At 42.5% G+C, this 12,137-nt stretch overlaps 1 protein-coding gene and 1 pseudogene across 1 annotated transcript; both read right to left on the bottom strand.

The window, feature by feature from the left end:
* Positions 1 to 2,501: 2,501 nt before the first annotated feature.
* LOC132017184 (BCL2/adenovirus E1B 19 kDa protein-interacting protein 3-like) lies at positions 2,502 to 3,176 on the bottom strand. Its single transcript, XM_059398982.1, has one exon. It carries the CDS (start codon positions 3,174 to 3,176, stop codon positions 2,517 to 2,519), a length of 660 nt encoding a protein of 219 aa, XP_059254965.1. The 3' UTR covers positions 2,502 to 2,516.
* A 323-nt stretch (positions 3,177 to 3,499) lies between these two features.
* Positions 3,500 to 6,239, bottom strand: LOC132018568 (twinfilin-1-like; annotated as a pseudogene).
* Positions 6,240 to 12,137: the final 5,898 nt, after the last annotated feature.

Here is a 12,137-nt window from a genome sequence, read left to right as displayed (position 1 = left end):
AAAAAGAGGGGAACATCCACTTTTTCTGCTTTCCCTTCCCTACTCACAGACCACAGGCATGGTCTTAGGTGCCCTGGTCATGCTAATAAGGAAACTTCCCAGGGTCATCATCACCAGTGTGTCTGGATAGCCCCATGGTGCAGACTAACCCTACGGTCCCGGACGGCTCACCTCACTCGTGGGACACACACAAGCTGCTGTCTCATGGACAATCACTGTTAGGTGGTTTTCTGTGGCACACAACTGAACTAATGCATATGAAGAGGGGACAGGTTCCTGGAGGGGGTGGCCATGGTGGTCTGTTCTGGAGATGAGCAGAGACAGATACACAGGGGGCAGACTGGGGGCTGTGTTGGAGGAAGGGAGAGCTGGGCCCCAGGGGCAGCACAGGGAGACTGGAGACTGTTCTCCTCTCACCTTTGTAGCCTGGGGCTGTCCTGTGGCGTGCATGGACTCACCAGCTGTTACATTTGGGGGCCTGTGTTTCTTCTCTTCCCTTCCTGTACTTTTTACAGAATTCCCCTGTTGACTGCAGCCAGGACGAGAATCCCTGCTGGTGACCTTTCCTCCTCCCCCACCTGTCTGAGCGCAGTAGTTTTGGGGGTTGAGATCTGGAGAAGAAACCCCTCAGAGGGAAAAGGAATTCAGGGTCTTTTGCCATGAGGTTCCACCAGAAATCTGCACTTATCCAGGCTGGCTTGGACAGCCCACCTTGAGACTGTGGACCCCAGGCCCCTCATATCTTGTGTCCTGGTGATTCCAGATACTCACTGCATGACTTCACTCTATTCTGTGTGTCACCAGCAAGTCACTATGTCCAACTTCTGTTCCCAAAGTGGGTATTATTATACAAGGGCATGATACCAGAGGATGGGAACACTGGGGCCATCTTGGGATCTGCCTACAGCAGGGGTGACTTTGGGAACCACCTGGATGTGTGGCCTCTCACAGGCCTGTGGCTAGGAATGCAGAGACCAGACCAAATGAAGAGTTCAAGTCCGAGGATGTTGGTGATCACTCCCCAGGAATCCAGATCAGAGTTGGGATGTCACGCACAGTTGCAGGGGGACAGGGCCTGAGGCTCCACCAATCAGGTGACCACATGCCAGACTCTGACTCAGATGTGTGTGTGACACAGATGCTAGGACAGTGCTGCGTGCATTTGGCACAGGTGGTATGAGTGGCCGTCGTGTCATCCAGCTTCCAGGAGCAGCAGTGACAGCAGTCCTGGCCTCAGGGTGCAGTGGTGTAAACAGCTGGACCTGTGCCCTGCACCAGGGGCAATGGTTCCTCTTTGGGCCTTGAACTGGGGTGTGATGGTGGATTCTGTTCCTGACTGTGCAGCCTTGGGCCTGTGGTCTGTGGCTTTCCCTGAAATGAAATGAGGCCAAATATTCTCCCTAACTAACTAACTGTATATATATACATAATACATTTATTTTCCCACAGATATATTTATTTATAATATATAAATATAACTTATATTTCATATTCCTTTAATCCTAAAATATATTTTATTTTATTATATATTGTATAATATTTATTTCATTACATGTAATTTACATTTTATTTTTATATTAAATTATATATATGTAATTTTCCTTGACTATGCATCTACACATATATGTTTCCATATAAGTATTTATAGTTTCAATTAAAACAACTTCTACTCTGTTGTTGAAAATGAGGAGTGAGAAATCCATGAAGGAATACTTTCAGAGAGCATGGATTCAGAATTGTTTTCCAGTTTTATTGAGAAATAACTGACATAACGTTTTATAAATTTAAGGGTACAACCTTTTGATTTGATATATTTATATGCTGCAAACTGATTACCACTATAGCATTAGCTAAGACCTACAGCCTGTCACAGTTGCCGGGGTGAGTGTTGGGGGATGGGTAGGACCATTTGAGACCTATTTATTTATTTATTTATTTATTGTTTAAAATAATTTTTTATTGCCCAGGATATTTTTTTTCTTGTGTCTTGTTTTTTTGTTTGTTTGTTTTCTTTTTTAATAACTATAAATTCAAGCTTAGTGAAGCTTGCTTTGTCTTGAAAAAACAAAACAAAACAAAACAACAAAGCTGTTCTATCATTTGCTAATCTGATCTCATTTGAAGAGAGAGATGGTAGTTATCTTGCAAGTGTAAAATTTATACCATGAATGATGCAGGTCTAAGTCTGGTGGCACTAAAAGGAGACGATAGCATTGTTGACAAAATTATAATCTACTCGTGGCATTTGCGGAAAAGAAGCCTTTACAAATTTCTAAATAACAGTAAACTCTGTTAGGAAATTCTAAAGTGTCTTACAGGCCAAAAAGGGAATGAGGTTAATAAAATGCCTCAACAGAGTTTGAATAAAATACTGGATTTGAGAGTTTTTGGGACTTGGATATGTAAAAATAGGGTGGCAGGTTGGGTCATGCTTACAATGGTCTCAAGTTCAAATAAACTACTGTGACAATACACCACTTCACAGATCACACGCTTTTCTGGGGCTGTTCTTTCCTTCAGTAGGTGCTGGGAGAAGGTGTGCTGAGTCGCTTTCCAATATAGATGCCTAGGCCCAAAGCCAAAACATGAGAGAGGAAGAGAGACGGAATGAACACCTTAAGGAATTCTGCAGAGAAAATACCCCCTTTCTTCATGGCCCCACTTTTCCTCATGCTTAAAGAGACAGAGCACTTGGGGTGTCTGAAGTGGAACTCCTTAGGTGGAATGTTTTCAGGTCTACTGGACCAGTCAGACACCCAGTCAACGCTTTTCTTCAACGCATCAACTTCTTTCTCTCCTTCTGCAACTTCTTCTTCTGACTGAGAGCTATGGTCCCTGCTGGTGTGCATCTCCACATCAAACATAATCTGCCCATCTTCTTGTGGGGAAGGGCTGTCACAGTGAGAACTGGCTCTTGAACTACTCTGTCCTGATTCGTGTTGTGCATCCAAAAGAATCTTCTCCATGTCTCCATTGTGGATAGAGGATGAGGACGGTACATGTTCTAGCCCCCCATTTTTCCCATTGCCATTATCATTGCCATTGCTGCTGTTCATGGGTAGCTCCACCCAGGAACTGTTGAGGCCGGCTGGCGGGGGCAAAGGCTGTTCACCTTCCTCGCAGTTGTTGTTGTTGTTGTGCGGGGGCAGCGGCTGCTCTACTAAATGAGACAACATTGTCAGGGGGCTGGAAGGGCTTGTGGCCGCAGCAGGACTGTCTCTGGTTCTTCGGCAGCAACACAACAAGCCGAGTCCCCTATTTTTTATTTTTTATTTTTTTTAAAGATTTTATTTATTTATTTGACAGATAGCACAAGTAGGCAGAGAGGCAGGCAGAGAGAGAGAGGAGGAGGAGGAAGCAGGCTCCCAGCAGAGCAGAGAGCTAGATGTGGGACTCCAATCCCAGGATCCTGGGATCATGACCCGAGCTGAAGGCAGACCCTGAGCCACCCACGCGCTCCTAAGACCTATTCTTTTAGAAATCAGATGTTTTCTTTATATTAAGCTTCCTCCATCTGCTGCCTGGCTGTGCCCCACAGAGGAGAAAATATGTATCTCCCAGCATGCCTTGCATTTTTCTTCATACCAAAAAACCAATAGGGGCACCTGGGTGGCTCAGTGTAACTCACCTCTGCCTTTGGCTCAGGTGATGATCCAGGTTCTTGGGATTGAGCCCCGCATCGGGCTCTCTGCTCAGCAGGGAGCCTGCTTCCCCTCCTCCCCCGTCCCCGCCACCTGCATCTCTGTCTACTTGTGATCTCTGTCTGTCAAATAAATAAATAAAATATTTTTTAAAATTTTATTTATTTGAGAGAGAGAAAGAGAGACCATGCACAAGCAGAGGGGAGGGCAGAGGGAAGGGAGAAACAAGCTCCCTACCAAACTGGGCTCAAGACGTGGGGCTTGATCCCATGACCCTGGATCTGAAGGCAGACACTTGTCTGACTGAGCCACCCAAGCACCCTATCTCAATCTTCCTAATGACCTCCATTTGTAGTTGTCTTTCAACAGTTTCTGGCAGAGGGCTCTCACAGCTAGAATACAGTATCTGTTCTCTTTACTGCATGTGTATCCCGGCATTGAATAAATAAAAACTATGGACTTCAAACCGTCTCCTTCATGGGAATGTTTCCACAAGAAGAAATGGTAGCACACTGAATCCTTAGGAATCCTTGGCAAGTGTTTCTGTTCTGTCTTTGTTGTGTTGGCCAAAATTATAATTTCGTCTTTCATATCTATTTCCAATTGCACATAGTTGAACTGTTACTTAATGTGTCCAAAGTTTGAAAAGCTTCTCGAGAAATAGGAAATGTTACTCCTTATAGTGTTTGATGCTGCGTGTCTCCACCCATGTCAGTTTGTGCCTCATTAATTTTAATCTGTCGTGATTCTTCCTCAGCTGCAGTCAATGGGGCAGGAGAAGATTGTGACAGAAGATTGTGTTTTTTATATCTGTGTAATGATGCATCTTCCTTTACTGTTCCAAACACTTCCTCTGTAATGTGGCCCCCTCCAAACCCCATTTTCAGAGTTGCACTTGTTCCTGCATACAACAAATTTTTATGATTACTAGAATGTTCTGGAGACCAGGCAGTGGATATCCAGTCACATCCCTGGGTATTCTGAGAATCTAACCAGAACACTATATAGCACGGCTGTCTGTCTCCAGGAGGGGTAAATAAAGGAATCATAATCCTTACCCCAGGGACGGAAGACTGTCTACAGGATCCAATCACAAGTATCTCATTTTCAGTAGATACTATTAGAAGTCTGTACTTTCCATTTCTCCTCTGGCAAAGGTATCTTTAATATCTTCCACTTGCTTGGAGGCAGGTCTCATGGACGTGACAGCCGCGGGCTCCCAGGTCTGGTGCCAAGTCTGTGCAGAGACATTCCAGCCTAAGTGGCAGGGGTGTCATCCAGGTGCCAGAAGCAGTAGAGACAGCAGTTCCTACCGAGGCTCAGGTGTCCTGTGTCAGAGGAGTCATGACATCTGTACCTTTAGCTTGAAACTTACCCAGTGTGTTGTACAGGGAGACGCTGCTTTGGGAAGTATCCCTGGTGTTCTCCTTTACGTGTGAGTAAAACCCTTTCTTTCCCTATTCTTTGGCTTCATTGAATCTTTTGCCTTGAATCCATCAAGAGATGTGCCCAGTTTTCAGAAACACAGCTGCCAACCTGACAACCTCACTTGGCATTTCCCTTTTTAAATTTAATTTAACTTTATTTATTTATTTGAGATCGAGAGAGCACAAGCAGGGGGAGTGCAGGCAGAAGGAGAGGGAGAAGCAGGTCCCCGCGGAGCAGGGAGCCTGTGCAGGCTCGATCCAGGACCCTGGGACCATGATCCTGGGGTCATGACCTGAGCCAAAAGCTGACTATTAACTGACTGAACCGCCCAGGCACCCCTCCAGCACAATGTGTAATAGAAGCCGTGAGTGAACATTATTTTCATGTTGCTGATCTTGGGAAAAAACAACCAGTCTTTCACCATTAGGTAAGATGTTAGCCTAAGGGTTTTCATAAATGCCTTTCATCAGATCGAAAAAATTCCCTCTATTAGTAGTTGAGTTTTTAATCTTGAGAAGGTGTCCGATTTTGTCAAATGCTTCTTGTCTATCTGTTAAGATAAGCATGTTTTTCTCCTAGTATATTTCCAGATATTAATATATAATATATACCATATATATGTTTTACTTTGATTGGTAAGGATTTTTAACCAATCTTGCATTCCCAAAATAAATTTCATTAGGTTTGTTTAACTCTATATGTTGCTAGATTTGATTTGCTACATTTTGTTGAGATCTTTGTGTGTATGTGTGTGTACATTCATAAGAGATATTGGTCTGTAGTTTTCTTGTCTTGTGATAATCTTTGTATGTTTTGGTGTCTGAATAATCTTAGCCTCATAGAATGACTTGGGTTCCCTCCTCTTTTTGGGGGCGGCAGGGTTCGTAAAGAATTGTTATTAATTCTTTCAGCATATGGTATAATTTGCAAGTGAAGCCATTTGGAACTGGGCTTTTATGTGGAATAGTTTTTGACAATTGACTCTATGTTCTACCTCATAGGTACATTCAGATGGTCTATTTCTTCTTCAGTCAGCTTTAGTCATTTGTGTCTTTCTGTGTTTTTGTCTATTTTATAGAGGCAAGTTAATATTTTAGCATATAATTGTGCATCATAATCTCCTAATTCTCTTGATTTCTGTGTGGTCAGTACTAATATCACCTCTTTCATTGCTGATCCCAGCAATGTGGGTCATTTCTCTTTCCCTCTCTCTTTTTTAGTGAGTCTAGTTAAAGATTTGTCAGTTTGGTTGATCTTTCAGAGGATCACATTTGATTCAGTTAGTTTCCTATACTGTTATTTTATTCTCTTTTCTCTATTTCATTAACTTCTGCTCTCATCTTTATTTTTTTCTTTCCCTTTGCCTCCTTTTGCTTTCGTTTGCTCCTCTTCCTCTTTTGACTTAATGTGGAAGTTCAGGTAATTGAGTGGAGATGTTTCTTTTTCATACAGGCAGTTCCAACTATATATTTCTTCAGCACTGCTTTAGTCGGACCCCCTCGGGGTTGGTATGCTCTGTCTTCATTTCTATTAATCTCTAAGTATTTTCTGATTTCCATTTTGACATCTTTGACCCTTGATTATGTAAAAGTGTGTTAATTCTGCATATTGTGAGTTTCCCAAATTCATTCCAGTTATTTCTTTCTGGTGTCATGCCACTGTGTTATTTGCATTATTTTTACCCCTTTAAATTCAATGAGTTTTTTATGGCCTAGCATAGGGCTTATCTTCTAGAAAGCTCCATGTGCATTTGAAATGAATGTATATTCTGTTCATGGCTGGAATGTTCTATACATGTCAGACTTACACTGTTGTTTTATAGTATGGCTCAAGTCTTCTTTATCTTCATTGATCTCTGCATAGTTGTCCTATCCATTATTGAAAGTGATATATTGAGTTTAACTATTATTGTCATACTGTCTGTTTCTCAGTTTCTGTCAGTTTTGCTACAAGAAGTTAGGTGTTGAATTATTAGGTGATCTATGTTTAGAATTTTTTCATCTTTCTGATTAATTGACCATTTTATCATTACAAAATGGTCCTGTTTATCTTACTAGCATTTTTATTTTTAATTTTATTTTTAAAGATTTTATTTATTTGTTAGAGACACAGTGAGACAGGGAACACAAGCAGGGGGAGGGAGAGGGGGAGAAGCAGGCTTCCCACTGAGCAGGAAGCCCAATGTGAGGGCTCAGTGGACCATGACCTGAGCCAAAGGCAGACTCTTAACAACTGAGTCACCCAGGTGCCCCCTTACTATAATGAGTGTATTCACACCAGCTTTCCTATGGTTGTTTGCCTGAGGTAACTTTTTCCATCCCTTTGAGTTTAATCTGTTTGTAACTGAGATCAAGTGCATCTACTGTAGACTGCATAGGGGGACCCTGTTTTGTGTTCAGTCTAATAATCTGCACTTTGACTGACTTATTTAAGCCATTCACTTGCAATGTTAATATTGACACTGTTGATTTATGTCACCGTCTTACTTTTTTGCTTTTAGTTTTCCATGACTCACTCATTTTTCTCTCTCTCTTTTTAAAAAGATTTTATTTCTTTAAGGGAGAGGAGAGAGAGAGAGCACAGAAGCAGGGGAGCGGCAGAGGGATGGGGGAATAGAAACAAGGCTTTCCACTGAACAGGGAGCCAGCAGCTGGGCTTGACCCAGGACCCTGGGGTCATGACCTGAGCAGAAGGCTGACATTTATCAGCTGAGCCACCCAGGTGTCCCTCCACTCATTCTTCTTTTACTGACAACTTCTTATTCAGTGAATAAACTGTAATATTTTCATTTTTAATCATTAATCATTTTATTTTGTAGTTATTTTCTTAAGACGTGCTTTTGCTTTTGCCATGTTTTCTACATATTAAATTTTGTGATTTTTTTCTTTATATCATACCCATAATATATATTCAAATAATGTATGTTTATATATTTGTATCATATCCTGGTCCTCTTATATTACATCTTATAGTTCCAATATTTCATGAACTTTTTGCTACTCAATTATTCTAAAGTTACTTAGTCACAGTTTTTTTTTTCATTTTAACTTTAATTTCTTTCTATGAGTTGCTTTTTTTTTTTCTCTGTGCAATTTTCTGTGTAAGTTTTTTGACACGTAAGTTAAATAGAGATTTCTCTAGAGAAATTTGTTTCTTAAAATTTTGGGGCATCACCAATTCAGGACAATTATGAATTAAGCTGATGACATGAAGTTATTTTGTCCCAACGGCCAATTGGAAAGCAAATTTGGACTACAAATCACTGATGGGTTCGTCTGTGTCTGCAAATTTTTGAAATAGTTGTTTGCTCACTTTTTTTCCTGACTCAAAGGCAAATTTCCTCAGAATGCTCTTGGACTTGAAAATAGAACAGATTTGATTGTGTCACCCTGTTCTGAGGATGTGAATCTTAGGTTGCCAGATTTTTCAGGGAGAGGATTTTTTTCTGCTGCTCACATGGAGCAGCTCTGGGCATTGTCTCCTCTCTATGAAGCTCCTGAGCTTGAGAAGCCAAGCTAAGATTTTCTAGATTTGAAAAATACTCCACAGATCAGAACAACTATTCTCTGGGGCTTATAGCCCATATTTAAATTTTGGGCTAATTGATATTTCTCTTGATTGTTCTATTGTGATTTTGGATGATTTTATGTTTTTTCTATCATTTCCATTTTTGGGAAAACGGGCAGCTTTATTTCTTAAAAAAATTTTTTATTTAAATTCAATTAGCCAACAGAGTACATCATTAGTTTCATATGTAGAGTTCAATAATTAATCAGTTGCATATAACACCAGTTCTCGTCACCTCACATGGAGCAGCTGCCTTTGGCTCAGGTCATGATCCCAGCATCCTGGGATCAAGTCCCACATCGGGCTCCTTGCTCGGCAGGGAACCTGCTTCTCCCTCTGCCTCTGCCTGCCATTCTGTCTGCCTGTGCTCACTCTCTCTTCCTCTCTCCCTCTGACAAATAAATAAAATCTTTAAAAAAAAAAAAAAAAGGAAGTTGAAAGTGAGTATAAGTCAGAAATTTCTAACTTCTCCTGTCTGAGACTGGTTATTTCCAAACAAAAATGAGGATGAATATCACGTCATTGGATCTGCTGAGACACTGTGATCATTAACTGTTCATGAACCAGAGATGAAATAGTCAGTGTCTACACGGGAATGGTTTTCAGACTTTTGTGGAGGTCACATAAACCTGATGAAATTATGGATACTCTCCCCAGAAATATGTATATATAGAAAGAAACATCAAATGCCAGTGTGTATACGAGGATCATCTGAAGTGACATAGATCTGAGTTTTTAATCCCAGGAAGAGACAAAGGATGAAGATGACATGTTGAGCAATCACTTCATGACCCAACAATGCTACTCCACTCATCTGTGAGTAGGGACTGGAATGGACAAACCTGGGCCCATAACAACCATCAATAAGTTGAAAGATGAGTTTATTTATGAGTCACTCCTCATCCAAGCAGACTTGAGTGCCTGCAGTGTCCAGATCAAGTCCTAGTCTCAGATCATGGCTCCAAATGTGGAAATTTGTCATTCTTTTCCATTCCTGGCTCCCAATGTCTATTCCCAAAACTGGTACCTCTCTTGCCATGTGCAGGAATGCCAGACATCAATAATCTTATTGGGGGCACAGACACCTCCATCCACAGAGAGGAGAACCTATATTTCCAAACAGTCCAGCACTTGGACATGACATGAAACTTCAACAGTCACATGCCAGACTCTGACTCCAGACATGTGACAGGCACACTGGGCCAGTATCCATGCATTAGGCACAGGGGGTTTGAGGAGTGTCACAGTCATATCATGCAGCATAGCAGTCCCAGCCGCAGGGTCCTGTGGCCTCTGTCAGGAGAGTCAGTGGTGTCCATACCCAGTAGCAGGAGCTGGTTGTCTATGGGTCTCCATCCAGGGTCCAGTGTGGATTCAGCTTCTGGCTGTGTAGTCTTAAGCCTGTATTGTGGCTTTCCTGGAAATAAAAAAGGTCCCATATATTCTCTCTCTTCCCTAAGTCTCTCTGTAACTGTATGTTTGTATCACAAGGAGTCAGAAACCCACATGGGGAAGAGTTTCCAAGAGCAAGATTTCAGACATCTTTTACCAACCTTATAAAGATATGATTGACATACACCATTGTGTGAGTTTAGGGTACAACCTGCTGATCGATACATTTCTGTACTGCACAGTGATTACAACCATAACATTAGCTAACACGTGCATCATGTCACGTAGTTACCATTTCCTTTTGTGTGATGCAGACATTTAAGATCTACGCTCTCGGTAACTCAGACCTTTTATGTTGAGATGAAAATTTCCTCAGTCTGCAACCTGGCTGTGCCCTACAGGAAAGAAAAAAATGCAGCTCCCAGCATGTCTTGCACTTTTCTTCCTACAAAAAGACATCTGAAGATTTTATTTATTTATTTGAGACAGAAAGAGAGAGAGAGCATGCACAAGAGAGGCAGGGAGGGGTAGAGGGAGAGAGAAGACGTTTCAAGCAGACTCTGTACTGGGTGCAGCGCCAAATGTGGGCCAGTTCTCATGACCCCGAGGTCATGACCTGAGCTGAAACCAAGAGTGGGACACCCAGACGTCCACAAAGAAACAAAATCCCTTCCCACAACGAGGGCTCTCATCAATGACTTCAGTGCTTCTCTATGTGGTGGAGTCACAGGATTGCCTGTGGCTTTGTTACCAAATACTCAGGACTCTCGCCAGCCCCCCTCAGCTTAGAATGTTGGATGTGGGTCCAGGTATCACTGGCATGATAAGCCCTACTGGAGAGGCTGATGCAGGGCCATGTGGAGATTCTGCTTCCTGTGCTCACTACTCCATGTGGGATCTGAAAACCAGCAGCAGCAGCACTGACCTTGCTATCAACCCAGCATCTTGTGCTCTACCCCAAACTGTCTAGATTTTCGCAGTCCAGGAAATTCCTGTGCCCACTGAAGGCTGGGTCTCCCTGGTCTCTGTGCCTTCTAGACACAGAACCAGACTGTGCAGTGCACTCTGGGTGTGCGCTCTGATCAGCCTGCTTAGCCCGGAGGAGTCCAGGGTTTGGTCCTGTTTCTTTCTCTTCTATGGCCCTCAACCCTTTGGTGACCTCATCTCTGCTGAAGACTCTAAACATCATGTATATGCTGTCACCTCCCAAGTCCATTTCTCCAATCGGGATATTTCTCCTGCCCTGCACTCTGTATCCAACTGCCAACCTCAGTGCATTTCTACTGGACATCTCAGATTCCACATGCCCAAACTGGTTTCTGTGATGCTGCTTCCCCCAATGTCCTGCTTCAAGATTCTTCCCCATATCTAAGGAAGGCGCTCCACATTTCTACTTGGCAGTCTAAAATACTGGATGCCCTCCTTGATTCCTCCTACTCACCACCCAGATTTGGTGGTTGGGAAATGCCACAAAGTCCATCTGTAAATACCCAGCACCCGACCATTTCCTGTATCTTCCCTTCTCAAACCCCAGATGTACATCCCACATCACCTTCCTGGCTCACAGCACTGGTTTCCTACATTGTCCCCACTGGTCACTCACGCTGTACCTCTTGATTCTCACAGCAGCAATCAGGCGCTGCTTAGAAAGTCAATCCCATTGATATGTTCATTCTGGTAACTCCACTCCTCACTCAGAGAAAACTCAAAAGCCTTCTAATATCATCAGACTTTCATGATGAGGTCACCTTCTGGGTAAACTGGCTCCCCTGATCCCTGGAGTAAAAAAAGCCATCGTCCCCATCCCTGCACAGGTGCTAACTGGGTCTTCTTCCTCACAGCACCTGCCAACTTCCAACCTAAACAGTTCCCTTATTACTGCACTTACATAATACACAGTTCACCTCCAAATGACACTGGTTGCATGGTGTATGTGCACCTATGTGCGGACTTTTTTACAGTAGGTACTATCCATGCATTTCCTCTTCTTTGTGATTTCTAATTTTTGCAGCATTCATTGTTAGAAGACTGTTTCCTACATGTAACATAAACATGTGTTAAGTGACTCTTCATATTATCAATGAGGCTTCCAGCAACAGTAGGCTATTA

The sequence above is a fragment of the Mustela nigripes genome, chromosome 5 (genome assembly GCF_022355385.1).
Source record: "Mustela nigripes isolate SB6536 chromosome 5, MUSNIG.SB6536, whole genome shotgun sequence".
Taxonomy (NCBI): Eukaryota; Metazoa; Chordata; class Mammalia; order Carnivora; family Mustelidae; genus Mustela; species Mustela nigripes.
Note: the sequence above shows the minus strand (reverse complement) of the source record. Positions and strands in the feature narration are given on the sequence as shown.